This window comes from Sminthopsis crassicaudata, chromosome 1, assembly GCF_048593235.1.
Source record: "Sminthopsis crassicaudata isolate SCR6 chromosome 1, ASM4859323v1, whole genome shotgun sequence".
NCBI classification, from domain to species: Eukaryota; Metazoa; Chordata; class Mammalia; order Dasyuromorphia; family Dasyuridae; genus Sminthopsis; species Sminthopsis crassicaudata.
The window spans coordinates 623,441,231-623,464,131 of NC_133617.1; the positions used below are offsets into that span (position 1 = coordinate 623,441,231).

At 36.7% G+C, this 22,901-nt stretch overlaps 1 protein-coding gene across 6 annotated transcripts in view; it reads left to right on the forward strand.

The window, feature by feature from the left end:
* CPLANE1 (ciliogenesis and planar polarity effector complex subunit 1) overlaps positions 1 to 20,044 on the forward strand; it is a 122,331-nt gene extending 102,287 nt beyond the window's left edge. For 4 of the 6 annotated variants that reach the window (XM_074282632.1, XM_074282634.1, XM_074282635.1 and 1 more), the window contains 8 exons: positions 133 to 261; positions 2,344 to 2,512; positions 5,145 to 5,203; positions 5,870 to 6,040; positions 14,421 to 14,545; positions 14,966 to 15,055; positions 17,826 to 17,992; positions 19,626 to 20,044. In XM_074282632.1, coding sequence (XP_074138733.1) covers positions 133 to 261; positions 2,344 to 2,512; positions 5,145 to 5,203; positions 5,870 to 6,040; positions 14,421 to 14,545; positions 14,966 to 15,055; positions 17,826 to 17,992; positions 19,626 to 19,766 — 1,051 coding nt within the window. In that variant the 3' untranslated portion in view covers positions 19,767 to 20,044. The other 2 variants (XM_074282636.1, XR_012484806.1) reach the window with 2 other exon arrangements.
* The last annotated feature ends 2,857 nt before the right edge of the window (positions 20,045 to 22,901 follow it).

Consider the following 22,901-nt stretch of genomic DNA (forward strand, 5'->3'; position numbering starts at 1 on the left):
TGACATTTTTTGTGGGTTATTCAACTTATTGGTTGGGCTATTCAAATACTTTTTAAAAGATTGCTTTTGGGTTTAACATTATTTTCATTTCAATCATCAATGACCTGGTTCAAACTGCATTTGTAAATGAAGTGTTTCAGCAGATTTTCAGATAACTGGACTAACTGATGTTGCTGACATAATTGGTGATCTCATCACTGAGAGTGGAGTATCCAGGGAAGAACTTGGTTTAACAGAACACCAAGCCAAGAAAATCTCCAGGTAATGGTCAAATGAGATTCACAAAATATGTATTTTTAGATAGAATTGTATCATAGTGAATAAATGTTCAAAATGGACAATGTTGAATACTTCAAGGTTTATTTTAATTCATTAATGTTTATGATTCATATGAATACATTAAGGTACCTCAGATAATAAACCTGACATGATAAAGGTCTCATTTCTAAAATATATAGAGAATTGACTCAAATTTACAAGAATACAGGCCATTCTCCAATTAAATGGTTAAAGGATATGAACAAACGGGGCAGTTAACTGGTGCAGCCCTGAAGTCAGGAGGACCTGAGTTCAAATCTGGCCTCAGACACTTAACACTTCCCTAGCTGTATGACCCTGGGCAAGTCACTTAACCCCAATTGCCTCAGGGGGGAAAAAAGGATATGAACAATTTTCAGACGAAGAAATTAAAACCATTTCTTCGTCATATGAAAAAATGCTCTACATCACTACTGATTAGACAAATGCAAATTAAAACAACTCTGAGGTATCACTACATCTCTCAGACTAGCTAAAATGACGAAAAAGATGTTAAATATTAGAGGGGATGGGGGAAATTGGGATTAGAATACATTGTTGGTGGCGTTGTGAACTGATCCAACCATTCTGGAGAGCAATTTGGAACTGTGCACAAAGGACTATAAAATTGTACATATTCCAAGTGAATTGAGGAGAACCAAGAGACCACTTTACACATAGCAACAGCAAAATTATATGATGATGCACTATAATGGATGTGGCTCTTTTCAATAATGAGATGATTGAGGTCAGTTCTAATCTTGTGATGGAGAGAGCCATCTGTACCCAGAGAGAGGACTGTGGGAACTGAGTGTGGATCACAACATAGTATTTTAATCTTTTGTTGTTGTTTGCTTATGTTTTTTTTTTTCTCATTTTTTCCCTTTGATCTGATTTTTGCATCAAGATAATTGTTTAATATGTTTAGAAGAATTGCATATGTTTAACTTATATATTGAATTACTTGCCATCTAGAGGGGGGCAGGAGAAGGGAAGGAGAAAAAGTTAGTAACACAAAGTTTTGCAGGAATGAGTTGAAAACTATCTGCATATATTTTGAAAATTAAAAACTAAAAAAAAACTTTACATAAAGTTAAGATAAAAAGTTAGGTTAAGATAAATGTTATCTTTGCTAATTTTTCATCTGACTATAAAGAGCCACTAAAATTATTGTGAAAGTTGGTTTTTTTGGTTTTTTTTTTTTAATTCTTAAATTTCATCCCTCACTCCAGTGAATGTAAGACATTTTTATTGGGCTTATTTTGAAAGGGCTATTTTAAAAAATAGAGTGATGATCTCTTTGATACATTATTTAAGGGCATGTAACTTAAATTTTTTTTTTAGGAAAGGCTTAATCAAATGAATTCTAAACAGACTTTCTTTAGGGAAAAGAAGAAATAACACTGGAGTTTGTTGCATGAAATGATCTCTTTTAATGATAGATCATCACTCTAATTTGTTATATATTTTCAGAACAAGCTACCAAGGAACTTAAATCCTTTTACAAAATATTGTTGCTTTCTGTCACACATAAAGAGCAGTGGCTCCAAAGGTTGTGGGGTTTTTTTTTTTGAAAGATGGGAGTATTCACTTCCAGTTGATCAATGATGGACAGAAATAACTACACCCAGAGAAGGAACACTGGGAAGTGAATGTAAATTGTTAGCACTACTGTCTTTCTACCCAGGTTACTTATACCTTCGGAATCTAATACTTAATGTGCAACAAGAAAATGGTATTTACACACATATATTGTATCTAGGTTTTATTGTAACACATGTAAAATGTATGGGATTGCCTGTCATCGGGGGGAGGGAGTAAAGGGAGGGGGGATAATTTGGAAAAATGAATACAAGGGATAATATTATAAAAAAAATTACTCATGCATATATACTGTGAAAAAAATTCTTAAAAAAAAGAAAGATGGGAGTATTTTTAGCAGCATTTATGAATCTCACAAAGAAAACAATAACTAGTTTTGACTACTCTCAATTGCAGAACCAGGTTTCAAAGGTAAAGAGATTCATTGACTGTTCACTCTAACAGGATCCATAGTACCCCAAAGAAGAGAAAGTCACAAAGAACAGAGAAGGAGAAAAGAGAGATAAGAACTTGGATGAAAAAAAAAAGAAAGGAGAGGATGGCAGAGTATCTGGCCCAGCTGGCTCAGAAGAGAGAGCAAGAATATGAACCCTTTCAGCCTCAGAGGCATCCAGTAAGTGCTTTTATACAAAGGGTGATGGAGTTGGAACATTATGGGGTAGGTTGCCCTTCTTGATCCATCTAATTTTCCATTTTGATTTGTTTCTTTTGTCCTGTTTAGTTAATTCCAGCTAAGATCAAGTATAATGGGAGATACACTTCTAACATACTAGGGACTGCTAATACAAATGCACCCAGACAAGTTTTTCCCTAAAGAGATTTGCAAACATTGTACTTAGAAGTAGGAATTCCTTTCTCTATTAGTTTATTTTTATTTGATATCTTTGGCCTAAAAAGAAAGTGATTACTTTTTTTTGTGTTACTATATACCAAGGGAGTCAAATATGTATCAAAGGTGTGGTTTTTTTTCCAACTCAAATAAATTAAGGAAATTATAATCCTAAGCTTCCCTCTTTTAATGTAGATGTAAACAAATTTATCTGAAATTATTTTCATATGGGTACATGATGGTTTGAGCATTAGCTAAATGAGAAGACCATTTTTTTTCACCCCTCCTAGGTGTATTTCATTCAGTTGATCATTTGGCCTTAAAAGCAGTTCTATTTACTTAACTTTTCTGTTTTAAATCTCCTTCCTATCTTGAAATAGAGAATTTTATGGCCCAGCCATGTACCACCAAAACAATCTGTCATGTATATGTTTTTAAATCAGTCATCAAAAATCTAATGAGTGACTTAGTAGTCACTCATTATTTGTTTAAGGAAACTATGGGAACTAGCACTGAAGAAAAGAAAATAATCTTTTTGAAAAGTGTCTTAATATTTTTTGATAATTTAATGAGCATCATAATGAATATGTAGTTATTGTATGAGGCAGTTAGATTTCTTAACAGTTAAAATGTTGGGCCTGGAGCCAGGAAGATCTGAATTAAAATCTGGCCATAGACACTTAATTAGTTGTGTGATGCTGTCATTACCTTGTGTTTTCCTTAATCCACTGGAGAAGGAAATGGCAAACCACTCTAGTATCTCTGCCAAGAAAACCCCAGGAATAGTATGGTCCATGGAATGGGGTCATCAAAAGTTAAGACATAACTGAACAACAATAGCAGAATTTATTGTCTATTGTACTGTAATTTAGTGGTGGTACTCAAGGGTTAGAAAAGCTGTTTCCTACCATAGTAAAAACATTTGCTATGACTTTTGAAATCTTGTATTTGCTTTTTGTAAATTTATCAATTTTTTTTGCCAGTCTAAAAAGTACCTCTCTCACAAAGCTAGCTATCTTTTCTACTCATTTTGCTGATATTAATTTTCTATGATAAATCAAATAACCAAGCTTGTTAGAATTATTTGTAAAGCAAGAGTAAGTGGGCCAAAAAGGATTGTTTTATGATTTAAGTTCAGGAACTTTAAAGATGGAATATATTCACTTATGCCTATTTTACCTACTATAAGACTCCCTCCCCTTTATTCTTGGTTTTCAGTTGTGTTTCAAGTAGCTGATGTTGCCAATGAAATTATAACCAGATAAATTAAGGTTTAAATTAGAATTTCTCTCATCTATATACAATCTTGAGAAAGTTAATCTCTTTATGCCTTGATTTTTCTGCATATAAAATGGGCGTGAATGCATATGTAAATTATAGGAATTAAATTAGTAGATTCTGGAATGATTATGTTTACATATATGCTATTTTCCAATTTATCCGCTCACAGTATTTGTTCTGTGGCTCGTGAATCAGTTATATTGCTACAATAAACCTTAAGCAAACACAGTTACTACTTGGATTGAAATGGGGACTTGCATTACCTTATACTTTCATCCCTTACAATTCTCAAGAATACTCACAAAAAATAATTGAGAATAGAGATGTCCTAATCTCTGAATGCTACCTGTTTTCCTCTTAAAGTTCAACTTTTCATGATTGTGGGGATGTCATTTATAAAGTAGTTTTTGCACAGACTTTTTACATCATTTTTAGGTTGATTACTTAACACTAGAATATTGTTTTCCATTTATGTGCAAGGAAGGGGAGGTGACAGTTTATCTAACACTTATTTAATTCTAAACTCAATTCAGATAACTTTGAGGGGATGTAAGATTGTGGTGAAGAGGCAGTGTAGTACAGGAAAGCTGAGCTGGCCTCCAGGCCTGGATTATCGCCCTGAGTGTGGGGAACTTTGCCAGACTAGGGATACAGATGGTGCTTAAAAATACTCTGGGGGAACAAAAAGCATGTAGGATGAAATAGAGTTGAGGTTTCAAATGCAATCTTTTATGTTGTTTTTTGGAAATACATTTTTTAAAGTTCAGAATCAAATCAAATCAAAAGACTTAAGTTACAGAGAGGCTGTGAATCTCTATTAGTGTAGGGAGTTTCCCACACCACGGAAATGGCAGGCATGGACAGAAACTCTTCAAAGGTAATGAAATTGAAGTGTTCCACCATGCAGAAATCGTCCCTACAGTCTGCTGAGACTGTAACTCCAACCAGGATTATTATTTCCTTTTCGTAAGCCTACAGGAGCATATCTTGTAAAGACAGTGCATTGAACCAATATAGAATGTTGTGTGTCATACATGTTTGTCAGCAAATTCCATTGCAACTTCCCATTCAAGTACATACTAGCTGTGGAACACGATAATGTTTGGATTGAATTAACTTACTGTTTCTTGTGCAGTTGTGTATGACTTCAAAGGAAATTAGGCTGTGTCAGAGGATGAAGAATGAAAAAGACAGGTAAATTGAGTAATAATAAGTGGCTTATCTAAATCTTAAAGAATTTTTATTGGCACACTTCCCTGCTACATTCAGAAAAGATTATCTTCCATGACAATGAAGTTCATTACATGAAAACACCTATTCTGTTCAATCTCCCTCCCCGCCCCTTTTTTTTAAGTAAATATAGCTTCAAAGGAAAAGAACACTACTTAAAACATTGAACATGGTAGGTTTTATTAGGGTTTACTTTGAAAAACGTATTATCTGACTTATTCTTGTTATTTCTGTTCTTCTGTACCTTACCTCTATGAGGCTTTGTAGTAAAATGGAAAAGTACTGGGTTTTGGAGTCAAAAATCATGATATGACTTTGAATTCCACTTCTTTCACTTTCTAGATCTGTCTTTTGGTATATCCCAACCTCTGAATCTTAGCATCCTCAGCTTCTAAATGCTTACGCTATTTACTTCATAAAGCTCTTGTGGCGATCATATCAAACACTGTATATGTGATGAGCTTTGTAAACTATAAAATATCACAATAGCATTGTAACAGGAATATACATTTGCAGACACAGTCGTAGTGATGATAAGTGCCCAAGATCTAATGCAAACCTCTATAATTGCAAAATAACACTCACAAAATGGTATGTTAACATGTTTGTATTTTTATTCCTTTCCCAAAGATTACAACTGTCTGAACATTATGATCGTCGAGTTGCACAAGCATACAGCCTAATGAATGAATTGCTATTTGAGTCAGCACAGGTGCCCAGAAGATCCCTGACAAAGCCCCCAGGGAGCCCAGCTAAATCTGCTCACATTTCTAGGAAGCAGTGTCACCTTCCTCCAAGAGGGTAAGTCTTGGTCTTTTGAGGTCGCCGTCAGGGGATTAGCTCTAGCAATCTCCACACCTCCTTCCTCTCTCTCCACCACCAGGAGAATGCCTCAATTTCCTCCTCCTACTCCACCCATTCATGTCACTTCCCCTTCTTTGTCCACATCCACCGATCCAGCCAGCACAGAATAGTTGGGGAGGGTCATCCTTCAAACATGTTATAAGAGAATTGTCCAATTGGCAATTAGTCTCATGTGTTCCATTAGGCAAGTGCATTTGCTCAGTTCTAGCTCTTTATATCTCCCGCTTTCTTATGTTTTAGACCACAAGAGGCGTGCCATCCCTGACTTCTCAGGGAGGCAAGAACCCCAAAAAAGGAGGTGATCACACACCCCCGACATCTCAGGAAGGGAGATGAAAAGCACCAAACGGAAGTGGGGATTGCTAGCGGGTTTTTGAGTTGAAGGATCTTATTAGAGACAAGTATGCACAAACCCATCAGCATGGGAGGTATTACACAAGCACAAAGCAATAACGCAGAGGCTATTAGTGATGATGACTCTCCCCACAGTCAGCGCAGACTCGATGTGGTGTAACAAACAGGAATTGTACATGCAAGTAGTGATATAACAAACAATATGAATCAACACGGTCTTGTAAAAGATTTCCAGAAGTCTTACAAGGAGGGTATGTAAACATCAGTCACACATACGCCTTCTTTAGCAACCAAGAGACAGTCCAAAACCAATCTATTGTCCATTGCTTCACATGTTAGGGAATCCAATGATCCCCACAGGTTTTTAAATCCTGCAACAGTCTTATGATACCTCAGAGAATCCAATGATTCCTGAGGATTTTCAAGTCCAACAGTTTTTGATGTCCCTGGGTCAAACACCATAACTGCCAGGTTCTTTCAGTGGTGGGCACAGTCAGCAACAGAACCACCCAATGTTTCTTGGATCTTCGCCTTTGTTTCAAGGGTCTGCTCCGTCTCTCTCTGATGGACAAGGCGAATACGGCTCGTTGGCACCCATCTGATTCCTTCTCCATCTGTAGAGATACAAGCAAACCCTCTCCCCCAGGCAGTTAACCTATCTGGTCCCTTCCATTCACCACTTTCTGGGTCTCTCCACATCACCTGGCGATTATCTAAAGACAGTGGAGCTGCTCGCACTAGACACTGCCCTTATGGTGGGTTATACATCCTGTCTGCTGGAGCCAGTGCATCTTTGTCAAAAATTTAAAAAATTAATGGTATAGAGAACAAATTTAGAAGTTCTCTAGGGTTACCCGTGGCTCCCCCTTTCTTTTGTTTTTGGAGGAGTGTCTTAATATCTGTTTCTTCTCTCTACATTGCCTGCCCTTGAGGATTAAATGGTTTGCCCGTGGTGTGTAAAATCTTATACTGTGCACAAAAGTGTGCAAAGTGTTTAGAAGCCTATGCAGGTCCATTGCCTGTTTTTATTGCTTGTGGCACACCCATAATTGCAAAAGCTTGTATAAGGAATTCAGTGACCACTCAGGCTGTCTCTTTTGTTGCTGGCATTGCAAAAGGGAATCCTGAAAAGATGTCTACCACAACGTGGATAAAAGACAGAAGACCAAAAGATTTATAATGGGTTACATCCATTTGCCAAATTTCATTAGGTTTCAAACCACGAGGATTCTTCCCTGGAGGGAGTGTAGGAGCATGGAAAGGAAGGCAAGCTGTACAGGCTTTTACTGTGCTCCTATCTTCTTCTCTTGTTATTCCAAATTGTAAATGTAAAGCTCGGGCAGCCTGATGATATTTAGAATGAGATTCTTGTGCTTCCTGAAATAAAGGAGTAATGCCCAGCATGATTAGAAGGCTATCTGCCTTTAATGGATGCTTTCTCACTCGCTCTTGAAGTTCCTTAAAGAGCTGATATATATTGGAGGCTACAAATTTTATTTGGGCTGTGGCAATTGTTTGTACCACACCTACTGAATAGGCTGAATCAGATAGTATATTTATGTCTCCCAGATAATAAGCAAGAGCTAGAATGATTGCATACAATTCATTCTGTTGAGTGGACTAAAAAGGAGTTCTGACTACTCTCTTTATAGTTAAGTCATGAGAGTATACAGCACAAATATTATGTTTGGATGCATCTGTAAAGATAGTTGGTCCTTTAAGAGGAATTTTAGAAACCCTTTTCTTCAAGAATCCATTGCCAATTATGTAATAGTCTGGTTATCTTTAATGGAGACCTGTGTGTAAAATTTGGAGCCATGGTTAATAAAATTTGCCACTCTGGGATGGTTTCGCAGCACACATTAACTTGTGCATTAGTATAAAAGGTGTATATCTTGTCAGGTCTTGTCCCAGATAATTGTACTGCTCGTTTAATGGCCTTTAATAAAATTCTAGCCACAAGCACTGGGTAAGGAATAAGGCTTTGTTCTGGTTGTGGTGAGAGGTTCACCCACTCTATCACACTGTCTCCTTGATGAAGGACTGCTGTGGGGGCCTCTTGTGTAGCAAAAATTGATATTTCCAAGGGTTTTTGAGTAACTCTTTCAACCACATTGGATAAAGCCAGTTCAACTTGTCTCAAAGCCTTTGAGCTTCTTTTGTAAGCTGGCGTGGTGAATTTAAAGCTCTATCTCCCCTTAAAATGTCATATAATGGTTGCAACTGACAGATAGTCAAGCCTAGCATGGGACGCATCCATTGGATATCTCCTATCAATTTCTGGAAGTCATTTAAGGTGTTTAGCTTCTCTGTTCTTAAGGAGAGTTTTCATACTGTAAGCACCTTAGGATATACTTCATATCCTAAATATTGAAAAGGAGCATGTCTTTGAATCTTTTCTGAAGCTATGTGCAATTTAGAATTCCTTAGTGTTTCTATGGTTTTTTGTAGACATGCTTCTAACATTTGTTCCTCAGGTGCACATCCCAATATATCATCCATGTAATGTAATAATATTACTTTTGGAAATGCTTTTCTTACTGGAGTAAGAGCAGCAGCAACATACATTTGACACATAGTAGGACTATTTTTTATTCCCTGTGGCAGAGCTGTCCATTCATATCTTTTATAAGGCTCAGCTAAGTTAACACTAGGCACTGAAAAGGCAAATCTTTTCATATCCTCCTTATCTAGAGGGATAGAATAGAAACAATCCTTAATGTCTATAACCCACAGAGGCCATTCTCTAGGCAACTGAGTAGGAGATGGAAGTCCAGGTTGAAGAGTTCCCATAGTTTCCATCTGTTCATTTATCTTTCTTAAATCAGTCAACATCCTCCATTTTCCAGATTTCTTTCTTACAACAAATACTGGGGAATTCCAAGGACTTAGAGAAGGTTGTAAGTGTCCTTGGTCAAGTTGTTTCTGTACTATATCTAGTAAGGCCTGAATTTTATTGCTACCTAAGGGTCACTATTCGATCCACATTGGTGTATCAGTTTTCCATTGGACCGGAACAGCAGCCCTGCCTAAAAAACCGAAGTACTCATTTTTAATCCTAATTGTTGTAAAATGTCTCTTCCCCACAGATTGATGGGGATTTTTTCAACTATAAAAGGAGTAAAAACTCTTCTTTCACCTTCAAATATCCATCTTAAAGGGGTAGCACTAAATTCAGCTGCTATTGATCCTCCTACCCCAGACATGTAGGTGTCTGCCTTAGTCTTTGACCAGTGACTGGGCCAGTTGGCACCTCTAATGACTGTGCGATCTGCACCTGTGTCCACCAGTCCTTCTAATGCTATGCCATTTATATAGATGGTGAGCATAGGTTGGTCAGCTGTCACAGCTGCTGTCTAGAATATTCCTGGATTTTGCTGCTTGGAGTTAGAACATGGGGGACTATCATCAGGTTGCTTATTATCAATAAATCCAATGCTACTACTTCACCTGGTTGATAAGTCACACATTGTCTACTTGTGTTAATGACTGGGATATTATCTACACATTCCCCAGTTTCCCACATCAGTGTATGAATGAACACTGTCTTGTAAGTACTCTCAGGAGGTGAAATAGTCCCTGGAGGCAAGGGATCCATAGGCTGGAGAGGAACAGATTTCACCTCTCCAGGGGGTATCTCAGTTGTTCCAGCTGCATACAACTCTATTCTCCCTAATTGTAGTCCCTTTCTCCCATCATGTTGCTTCCTGGCTGACTGATTGTGTAATCCCTTTCTCCCATCAGATGGCTTCCTGGCTGATTGGTCATGTCTGGGTATTGGACTTGGAGGCACTCTCTGGGTGTAGCATCGGCTGCCATCATGCCCCAAATGTTTTTTGCCTGGGGCCCTCGAGCTGGGCCCCTCATCCCGTTTCCCTGAATCAGTCTATACTCTGATGCCCAATGGAGTCCTCTGTTGCATTTTGGACATGGGGTTTTGGGTCTTGTTCTCCCACTCTGTTTTCTCACTCTGTCACTATGCCAACATTGAGCTTTCAGATGGCCTACTTTACCGCATTGAAAGCATTGACGAGTCTCTCTGGAAGTCCATTGCCAAAAGGGACCCTGTCTTCCCATGTTGGGATCTTGGCTATAAAAGGTATTTGTGCCCACTGTGGCACAGCGTCTTATGATCTCCTCTAAAGGAGCATCCTTACGTAGTCCTAGTATAATCCTTCTACAAACCTCATTGGCATTTTCTTTAGCAAGTTGCCTTACCAAAGGGTCTGTTACTGTATTTTCACCATTAGTCTGTATGACAGCTGTCTGCAAACATCCCACAAAATCAGCAAAGGATTCATTTGGTCCTTGTACAGTTTTTGTGAAGGTCTCACCCTTGTCGTTTTTACTGAGGAGAGAAGCCCATGCTTTGATAGCAGCAGCAGCAATATGCTCAAATGCTGTTATGGAGTAATTAATCTGTACCGAAGCTTCTGCATAAGAACCTACACCTGTTAGTAGGTCACAGGTGATTGAAGTATTAACTCCACTTTGACTATTTTGTTGGGCTTGAATCCTACAGAGCTCAGTAAATTCAGAAAACCACAACAAGTTTTGTCCAGGTTCTAAGCACACCCTTGCAATGGCTTTCCAGTCCCTAGGGGTTAAGACTTCATAAGCCAAATTCTGTAATAACATCTTAACATAAGCTGATGTAGCCCCATAGAGAGTACAAGCTTTTTTCAGGTCTTTGAGGATGTCCATATCAAAAGGAACGCATCTCCTACTTTCTTGGCCTGCAGAATTTAACTGTTGAATCACGGGAAAAATTTGAAGTTTGAAATCACTATCTATTTCTTTTCCATCTTGGGCTGCTTGAAAAATTGCTTTCTGTAATCCAGTTATAGGAGTTGGTGATTTCTGGGGGGGGAGGTGCTGATGATATCACTGCCCCTCCCACTGCTCTTCCTCCCTGTCCCTGAAGGTGGAGTTGATGTGGGCCTGTCAATAATCTGCTCTCTAAGCGGGGGTTGAAGCTTCTTCAAGAGAATCAGAGTCATCACACCTTAATTCCTCATTTAAATCTCCTTGCCCTTGGGCAAGATTTTTATCTTTCTTCTTTTCCACGCACTTCCTCCTCTGTTCATTTTAAAAACTTTTCCTTCTCCTATAACTTGCTCAATAGTTTAAGTCTAATTGAACTACATTGTATATATAAAATACCTCTGCGGAAATTGAACAAGTCCCTTTTTTTTTGTGAAATTCTTTCAGTTGAAGTCCCTCTAGCTTCCAGTTATCTACATTTAGTTTTTCTTCCTTTAAGAACCAAGGGGACGTGCGTTTTAATGTGCTCAAGAGTTTATTAATCTGTACCCAGGTTACAAGTAAACTCTGCTCCTCAATTATCTTAATTATACTCTTTATAGCACCACTCCTGGGTGGGGCTGGAGCTGGGGCTAGGGCTGAATCGGCTGAGGTCAAGGGAATGTCTTTAGCTAACGTCTGCCCCATTTCAACTATACGAGATTGCTGGTTTAGCCCTTAACAAGATAAGTTCCTTATTTGTCTATTAGAATACTCACTTAATCTCCTAGTCACTGGAGAACTTCGGTGGAGGTAGGGTGCCTGGTCCATGTTGGACGCCAAATGCTGCAACTCTGTCTTCCCAGAAATCAGCCGGAGTCAGGCTAATCAAATGTCTTTATTCTTGGTCTTTTGAAGTCGCTATCAGGGGATTAAATCTAGCAATCTCCACACCTCCTTCCTCTCTCTCCACCACCAGGAGAATGCCTCAATTTCCTCCTCCTACTCCACCCATTCATGTCACTTCCCCTTCTTTGTCCCACCGATCCAGCCAGCACAGAATAGCTGGGGAGGGTCATCCTTCAAACATGTTATTAGAGAATTGTCCAATTGGCTATTAGTCTCATATGCTCCATTATCCAAGTGCATTTGCTCAGTTCTAGCCCCTTACAGGTAAGAGAAGCCCTGACTTGGCTTGTTGGGCAAAGATAACTTTTCAATTTTCAGAGGCAGAAGTGCAGCATTTTGTTGTTGATATCTTAATGTGTGGCTAAGTCTTTGTGTCAGTCTTTAAATCATTACAGTGGATTGGGAAAGTATAAGCATACCATGGTCATAAAGGCTTTGTGAATTCATAGTTACTTCATAAATATTATTTGCAATAGCCCCATAAAAAGAGGGGAAAGTCTTAATTTTGTAACCAAAACAGCTAACATATTTGAACAACATACTGCATGTTGGGGAAGCTAGGTAGTGTTGTGGATAAAGTGCTGGGCCTAGAGTTAGGAAGACTCATCTCTCTGAGTTCAAATCCAGCCTCAGACTTACTAGCTGTGTGACCTTGGGCAAGTCACTTACCCCTCAGTTTTCTCACCTGTAAAATGAGCTGAAGAAGGAAATGGCAAACCGCTTCAGTATCTTTGCCAAAGCCCCAGTTGGGGTCATGAAGAATTGGACACAATTGAAAAATAATTCAATAACAGTAACTTCATATTAAATATTGAAGAATTTGATGTATTACCAATAATATTTATTACAAACGATTTTTTTTCTTTCAGTGTTATTCTGCCCTAGGCCCAGGTCCAGTAAAGAGGAGTAAATGTCACTTCTATCTTAAGAAAACAGAGTACATGCTTACAAGATAAACCATAAATTGATTGGTCTGTCTGTCAGATGATAGCAAGTATTTTAATAGATCACAAATTGAAAATGAATTAGCAGCATTAAGTAGCACAATGTTATTTTAAAAGTGAGGCATACTGTTAGTATGTTTGAAGAATCAAACAGCACACAGAGACTGGGCAGAAATAATTAAAAGAAAAGTATGTTTAAAAGGAAGTTGTAAAGGGGGGAATGCAATGTATAAAGAATGCCAGATGTGGAATCACATGAACCTGGAGTCAGACCCCAGCTTACTTTCTTGTTTGTGCCTCATTTTCCTCACCCGCAAAAGGAAAGGATTGAAGCAGATGATCTCTGAGGTCATAGCTGTATATCTGTTCTTAGGTATTTTTGAGAAAATATTCAGGCACCTGTGGAATAGCGCCTAAAGGGCTAGTCTTGCAAATCAGGAAAGTCTCTGTATAAGTCTCCCTTCTGACATAATGGATTTATAGCCCCAACCACCACTCTTGAATATAAATTGCAGTACAGTTCCTATTCTGCATTATTGAAAGCTGTTTCCTCTTTGAGAGTTCCCTGTACCATTGATACCACAGGCCTGAATAACAAGTATAGTCCACACAGCCATTGTTAGAGAGGGGGTGTATAACCAATACATGAACAAGGCTCCCCACAGCAATATACCTAAAGAAGTGTCATCTAGCCTTTGCTTTTAGACTTTTCTTTAGTAAGGAGGATCCTACTCTATTCCCCACACATCCCATACTGTGTGAAGATAGCTCTTCTTAGGAAAGTTTTTCCAAGCACTGATCTAAATTTTCTTTTTTGAAACTTCCATACTTATTTCTTGTTCTGTTTACTGGAGGCTAATGGAACAGGTCTCCTCCCTATTCTTTGTTACTGACCTTCAAATACTTATACAGGCTAATCATCCTGAGTTTCTCGAATGTATCCTTATTATCATGCTCTTGAGACCCTTCTTTAGTATCTTAGTACTTTTTACCATATAATCACCAGCTTCTCAATGCTGAATGTAGCAAGCAGAATAGTACTAAATCTTCCAAAATTTAGCAAAGAGAAAATCCAGAGATTATTTAATAAATACTGTGAAATATATAAAAAAGAGGTATCTATTCTCCAGCTCCATTAAAAAATGATTTGTGTTAAATATAAAGAATGATTTATTGAAAAATATAAGATTGTGAAGAATGGATTAGAGAATTGGAAAATCATTTGACAGATAAAGAAACTCTCATACTGGTAAGTTTTGGTAAAACTATTCATTGATTGTATTTGTGGGAATTTAGAAGTTTATAAGTCATATTTGTTACCAGTATAATTTAAATTTTAATTAATATAATAATTTTTCTTCTTTTAGAGAGGACCATAATATTAGCACACTGTCACCAAATCGAAATTCAAAAGTTAGATTTGCTTCAAAACCTACTTATATTCATGGAAGAACCCCTTTAAGCCAACATCGACATCCATCTCAACGAAATAGTAAGGCTTAAATACCGTTAGCCCTATATGTGTTCAGTGCTCCATTTTTGTTGTTATTGCTGTTGCTTGTAACAGCAATAAATATCAAAATGTTATAAAGAGACAGTTTCTCTTACTATAAACTATAGAGAGGTATCACAGATATTTTTAATTAATAAGTAATAATTATTTATTAATTAATTAATAAGTAATTATTACTTATTTCTTAATTACAATACCTTTTGCAAGAATTCTCCAGGTACATTATTATTTTTCCTTCTTTCCTGATTTCTAAGAAGTCATGGTCTTGTGGAAATGCTATTGCTAGCTATCTTGAAAAGGGCTATTTTGCTAAAAAGATAGTAAGTCCAAAAAGTCCCTTCCAGCTTGTAATGTCTTCATGTTGTAGATCTAAGAATGTCACATGCATTTCCCTTACAGGAAAAGCTGCTATGTCAGTAAAGAAAACAACAGAAGTTACCAGAAAGTCTGGACGAAATGTATCATGCTTTACAGACCTCTCCAGTCAAGGTAAATTATAAAAAATGCTATGTTTTTATAAAAAATCTCTCTCAGATTGAGACCTCGCCATGTAGCACATGCTGGGGCACACCATTTGGATTGCCTAAGGGGAAACTGACAGCACTTCCTCATGGTTATATCATTAGGTAACAGCTCTGAGGGTCTGGAGTTTTCATCTAAATTTAGCAGTCCCCTGTTGTAAATCTGTTTGGACATGTTGTATTAGTTATTTATGTTAGGTTACATCTATCAGTTAAAGTAGATGGATGTGCAAACTGTGTACAGGGACAGAGAGGTATTTCACTAGTTGTGGTTTTTTGTGGAGTCCTCACCAAGTTCACTGTGGAGGACGGTAATAGGTGATACCACTGCTGTTCTGCTGGAACCAGAGGCTCAGCTGATTGTCTGCAGACTTTACTTCTGAGGTCACTGTGCAGTCACATCCCAAGTGATTTCAATGTATCCTACTAGTTGTAGTTGTTGAGACCTCTGGGCTTCCTAATTACCTGGGCATATGCTGAATGGATAATTCTGAAACAACTCTCTTATTTCCACCTGGCAACTCATAGCAATTCTGCTTCACTCACCACCAGGAAGCAAAAGAAAAAAGTTTTCATTTTAATGTTGACTAGGACCATTTTCTATTGAAATAAGGGGGGAAAAAGTATGTTTTTAACCCCTTTGTTTGTTAACCTATTAGAAAAAGGAATTTTTGTGTGTTGCATTTAATTTATTTATACCTGCAATTCAGCTTCCATTCTCACTCTCTATTAAGACTGCTTTGTCTATGCCTTCTTCAGTATCAATTAAATGACTTTTTTTAGTTCCTTTTCCCTTCAACCTTCCTGCAACATTTCATATTGTTGATAATTGCAAAGAAATGGAAAAAGATAGAAATAGCCAATACATATTTTATCAGCCATAAAGTAACAAAACCAGAAATTCGTTAAAATGGAGGCTTAACAATGAAATCTTCAATAATGAATCCAAAAAGATACATAGAAACAATAATTATGCAAAAGAAAATGATAGGGATGAAAAAAATACCTGAATTTCTGGGATGCAGATAAAGCAGTACTTGGGGAAATCCTTAAAATAATTGATAAAGTAAGTTTTTAAAAGAGAGAAGATTAATGAACTGAATATACCTTTTAAAATAAATAGACAAACCTAAAATGAGCACTTGAAAAGGAGATATATTAAGAATGAGAGATATTAAGAATATATGAGAATGAGAGAGATAGATTAGAAACAAAGAATTCCATAGAAATGATAAAACTAAAAGCTGATTCTTTGAAAAGATGATGAAATTGACAACTTTATCTAATCTGATTAAAAACAAAAGCAGAAAAATCGCACCAATAAAATAACAAAGGAGCAAAATGAAATCACTATTTGATAAAAAGAGAATAAAAAAGAATAACCAGGACATGTTTTGCACATTTATATGCTAAATTGGGAATGTGAAAGAAACAGAGGAGTACCTTGCAAAATATAAAATACTCAGATTTTTAGAAGACCAGATAGAGATTTTAAATAACTTGTCAGAAGAAGAAAGAAATTTCATTACCAGAGAAAGAGCTAATCTTGATTGGATTCATAGGAAAAGTCTATCAAACTTTTAAAGAATATTTCGTACTTAGTCTTCACAAATTATTCTGAGAAACTTATCAGAAGTCTTGTAGGTGACAAATATAGTCCTAATCCCTAAACCAGGGAAAGATAAAAACACAGAAAACTATAAGCCAATATCATTAATGTGTATTAACTCAAAAATTATAACCAAAATTTTATCAAATGGACTACAATGATTTATCTGAGAAATCATTCACCACGATGAAGTGGGATTTATAGCACAGATCCATGGATTGCTCAGCATTAGGAAAATAATCAACATAATTATATTAGAAATCAAAACATTCAGAACCATGTATCCCCTCAGTAGGTACAAAAACGCCATATGAAGTATAGACATAATAGAACCTTTTTTCATGTTATAAAAAGTATCTATCTAAAATCAAATGCAAGTTTCATATTCATGTTATACAGATAAAATCTTTCTCTGCAGAGGAGACGTTTTCTTTTGGTGTTAAACAGAACAAGTTGTATGTAGAATATGTCTGTCCCTAAGAATATATCAAATCCTCAGAAACAGATTCCTCTTTCAGGTAACTTTTCTAGCCCTCCAATTAAGCAAAATGTTATTCCACAGAAAAGACTTATTTTTCCAATATAGGTATTAATTTTGAAATTCATCAGTAAAAAATATGGAAATTTGTTTTCTGTATTTATATAAATACTATCCTTCATTTTGCCTTTTGGTCTGCAGATGCCTAAAATATTTACTATTTGGCCCTTTACACAAAAAGTTTGTTAATCTCTGCTTGGAAGAATATGCTTAAAAATGTGTTTTGAAGCAACTTCCCAAAAAAGCCTTTATGTCAGTGAAAGGTTAGTTATGGTATATATCCCAATTCAGGTCCTCCTTTTGAGTTTGTTTTGGCATATTAAAGATCTCCATTCTACACTTCTTAATATTTTCCTTTAGTGCTTCTTAATTTTTGAGCCATGAAAGAACGTAACAGTTTTATCCTTTCTCAGCTTGATTCTTTGATAGCCAGATACTTTGTTCTAGGATAGTAGGCAACCCAGACTTGGTGAGTTGAACTATGGAATATAGTAGGATACCTTGGGCCCAATAGTAAATGTTCTAGAAAAGAATACCAATATTGAACTCAAGAACATCAGATATATAACCTCTGCTTTTCTTCATTTGAAGACTTCAGTTATCCACCTCATCGAACCAGTTACATAAAAAGTTCTGAAACTAGTACATCCACAACCAATGCAGAAGAATATGAAAGAGAACACAATAAAGCGAGTTCCTGGACTATGGCTGAGCATGCCGACAGGATTCTTTGCAGAGGCCCATGGTCCTCCCTTGAGGTAAAGAATTATAACTTCAACAGGTTTCCCAGGGGAGTTGGGTCTCAAGTCACATAGGATTGGGATGGGAAAAGGATGAAGGAAATTGGAGTGAAAAGAGGAAACTGGCTTCAACAAAGATACAAAGGTATGAGAATGAGTCTAACATGAATGGGATAAGAACTGTTTTTTTCTTTTTGTCTTCTTAATTTTCATATTCTCTAAGGTTCTTGTCCTTTCTCAGTTGGATATCTAGTTCACAAGCTCCAAGCTCATTCTTCCCATTGTTACACCTGAAGCCCCCCTTCTTTTCACTTCCAGTTTCCTAATACTTCTTCCTGTTTCATGTAGATTTTGATATTTTATAACTCTTTTTTTCTGTTTGAAGACTTTTGCTTTGAAGATTTTTTTAGATTTCCCATTCTATGTCAGCACCCATACCTTCAATGTTTCAGCTCAGATTCTTCATCTTCTTACAATGCAGCACTCTAAAACTGAAAATTCCTTGTTTCTTGTTTCTTGCCTTACAAGAGCTGTTGAATAACAGATGGATCTTTGCTCTCTACCTTCGGGAATGTTTGTTTTCAGGAAGAACTGAGACTGTCTGAAATCAAAGTGATTAAACCTACTTTGTCAGGAAGCAGCTGTCCATAACTGATTTGAGAAATTAGAGCTTCTCTTTTAGGCTCTCAGAACCCAAAGTAATTCTACAGGCATTATTACAATCATATAACTCTTGTTGTGCTTAGTTTATCTAACTTAAAATATTACATTGTATTACACTGCCTGTTTCATATACCAGAATGATTTCCTAGACTATTCTTAACAAAGATAACAGGCATTAAAGTACTTGCCGGAAGCATAGATAAATGAGAATTCCAAGTTGGATATGATCTGAGTTTGACCTGGTTACTTGTAGGAAAGTTGAGCAGAGACAGGCTCAGGGTCATTTCATAAACAGCATTAGGGAGATTTGAGTAGAGACATGGGTTGGGTGATGAAAATGTAGTAGCTTTTCTCCCTGCAGGTGAATTAAGCCTCAGCCATTTGTTTTTTTTTTTTCTCCAATTCAACAAGAAATGATTACTTCTTATGTACCAGGGATGTGAAGACAAAACTAAAACAGTTCTTGCCCTTAAGGAGCTTATATTCTATTTCCATTTGGAGTGATATGCAGGACCTTAAAACAGCCTTCTCATTTGGGGCCCAGGACTCATAAGTATTCTTTAATAAGGGGTAGAATGATGGAAGTGTGGTTGCTTCCCTTTTGTAACTGAGTAGAAGAAACCCTGACTTGGCGCCAAATTAATTGTTATAGGTAATCCCAGAGGCACTTGTAATGGGCTTTTGTTATCTTAAAACACCCTGTTATGCCTTATCCCTAATACACTGAATGACATTCAAACCCACCTCATTTTAAACTGAAATTGGATGCAAGAATTCTAGCAAGACTTCTCAGATGTTCTTTCGCCCAGTAATCCTTTTGTAAGGATTTTGTAAGTATACACCAGAGAAGTATTGTTTGTTTGAGGACTTGAAATGAACTGTGAACACTAAACCTGATGAGACAGGCCAGAAGTATGTTTACATTTTATTCAGCTTTTCTAAGCTGTCAGGAATGGAACTAACACTTTTTTTTCCTTTTGCTCAATAGGACTTTTCACCAGCTGAAGATGAAAGGTTTTCTGTGAGCATTAATGGCCTAACTAGCGGGTCTGAGAGCACCAGTAGCATCCTCAGCAAGATTGACTGGCGTGCTGTTGACGACATGGTGGCCATGGTAAAAAACACATGAAACAAGTTGTGCCTTGGAGCGACATGTGCCTAGCTGCTGTAGACAATATGGCATGGCCTGGCTGTAAAAAATTATATCTCAGGGAATGAACCTGAACCAGATTGGGGAGATTGTGATGAACATATTAACTGACATCAGGGAAATTCAATAATGTGATTCAGAATAGGAAGAAGAGGACATTGTACCAGCTATAATGCCAGTCTCTGCATTTTACAAGGATGACCATACATCTTAGTAAATTAATCATATTACATGAATAAAACATTTTCCTTAAATCATATATTTTTATTGTTTTTCACCTTTAGGAAAACACTAGGAATTTTCAAATGGTTTTAGTTCCCTTTTAAATTAAAAATATACAGTACTTTGTTTTAAATTATTTTATCAATAAAGTTTTCCCCCTGGACTCTGTTGTGATTTTTAAATCTAATGTATTTACTGATATTTTATATAAATGAACCAGATTTCAAAACCTATTTGGCCACCTAAAAAGCAGGGAATTTTATCTACAATATGCTGCTGTTCCAGAGGGCTGTACTGATTGCTATAATCAGAAGTCACAGAGGAACTTGAGGGAGACAGATATGAGTGGGTGGGGGTGAGAAAGTTTTTGCTTCAAGCACAGATAGTTCGGTGTGCCCTGGATTAGGAGAGGGATGCAGTAGGAAGAAGGCCCTAGTCAAAGTAACTGAAGTGAATGAAAGAACTGGGAGGCCACTTATAAAGGCATTTCTTGAGTACAGTTTAGTACTTGAAAATAAGTAAATATGGAATATGAATTTAATGGGACACTTGTCAGAAAACCCAACAAGACATATGTGAGCAATACAGTGAAGTGAGTGAGCTCGGACAGTTCATTCAATAGCACTACAGCCAAAAGGCCCAAATTTGAAAAGCTTAGAACCTTTGGTGGATTGATGGAGTGACCAGCCCCAACCCAAGAATATAACGTGTGCAGCTACCAACCAATCACCAAAGTGGACTTGGGCACAGGAGGGAGGTGTGTATGTCTGCATATGGCTAACAGGGGAATTGGTTTCTCTTTTATCTCCTGGAAAGGGGAGGGTAGACACTTGGAAGAAGGAAAAACTATCTAAAAACATCTAAAGAATGACTAAAATTTGAAGGTTTATTCATGGTTGGAATATACCTATATAATGAAAATATCTAAATTGGTCTATAAATATAATGCAACAACACCAATCAAATTATGTATAACTTATAGGGCTTGAATTGAAGGAGCAAAAAAATCTAAGATCTCAAGTGAAATAGTGAAGGGAAAAAGAAAGGAAGAACTTGTACTCCTAGGCCTAGAATAATACGAAACAAAAATTATTTAATTACTGGTTTAAAAAGAGAGAGCAAAATGTATACCAATGGACCAGAGAGACAATCAGAAAAAAAATTAATAACTCGGTCTTTGTTTGCTAATACCTTGGCAAATTAACACGGAAATAGAAAGATGAGGGTGGGCGTGAGTACGCAGGGCATGGCAGGAAGATACTAGTTATTACCGGGTAGAGGGCTTGCTCTGGAGGCAGTGAGACAGGTTCAACTTCCATTAATTAGAACATGTTCCAGAGTGGGAGGCCAAGGGAAATGTCAGAGTATCATGGCAAGATGTGTCATATTAAGCTCAAAATATGTGACCTGAAAAGTCTCCACAAAAAGGAGCAAAGAAAATCAGATCAAGTATCTTTCACTTCTATGGTTGGGGGCAAGTACAGTTTTAACTAAATAAATTATAGAGACCATCACAAAAGAAAACTAGTGATTTCTTAACTTGTAGCTTGTTTCCTTAGGTCACATTATTTCTAGCAGAACTATGCATCTGATGACTAGCAACTTCTTTTTCTGCCTTCAATAACCTTTACTCAAATACGCTCTTAGTTTCTGGATCTGTCGTGAGTACTTTTGAAAAAAAAAAGCATTTTATTTATATTTTCCCAATTGCATAATTTTTTTTTAAAAAAAACATGGGCACTTTTTTTTTTTCCTGAGGGGATTAAGTGATTTGTCCAGGATCACATAGCAAGGGAATGTTAAATGTCTGAAGTCACATTTGAACTCAGGTCTTCCTGACTTCAGGGCTGGTGTTCTATCTACTGTACCACCTAGCTGCCCCAAATATGGGTATTTCTTAATACATAATGCTAACTTTTACTTAATATAATTATCCTGTTTCCTTTGAATGAAATATATGCTTGAAAGTCCTTAATCTGGTCCACACATACTTTGTGTATGTCTGTTTTTAAGATGTTAGTCACTAGGAGTTACATTGTTGACTCCTTTTATTTAGTCTCAAGTGCACAAAGCAATTACTATACTTACATTATAGCTACTCTTCTTTTTTTTTTTTTTTTGAGGCTGGGGTTAGGTGACTTGCCCAGGGTCCCACAGCTAGGAAGCGTTAAGTGTCTGAGATCAAATTTGAACTCAGGTTCTCTTGAATTCAAGGATGGTGCTCTATCCACTGCGCCACCTAGCTGCCCCCATAGCTACTCTTTATGTAGAGATCAGAAGACTTCTTCCTCTATTGATTATTAGCATATTAGAAAATATATGTCTTCTTAGTTGTGTGACCAAAAGATAAATTACTTCCTTCAAATTCCACTCTTCCCCATGCCAGAAAAAAAGTAATTATGCTTCAGATTGAGGAAGAAAGCACTCTTATCAAAGTCGTCTTTTTATGAGACAAATATACTTCTAATATCTTAAACCAAGGAAGTTTAATTAAGCAAAAAAAAGTATAGACCAATGTGATTAACGAATATTGATTCAGATATTTTGAATAAAAACCTGACAAAAGACTACAATAATTTTAAAAAGTAATTATGATCAAATTGGATTTATATTAGCAATGCAAGGATGAATTGACATTAAAATTTTTTTAATCTTAAAATACATGATTATTCCAATAAATGAAGAAAATATCTTTGTTTTGACAATATTCATATATACTAAAAAAAAACTAACAAAAAGTATAGGCATAAAAGGACTTTATATGATTAAAAAAAGTATTCCTCTAGACTCAAAAGCTAACATTACAGAAAAGTTCTCCCATTCCCTCACTATTTGTTATAGTTCTAGAAATGTTAGTAAAAGCAATAAGAGAAGATAGACAAAATCATGCAC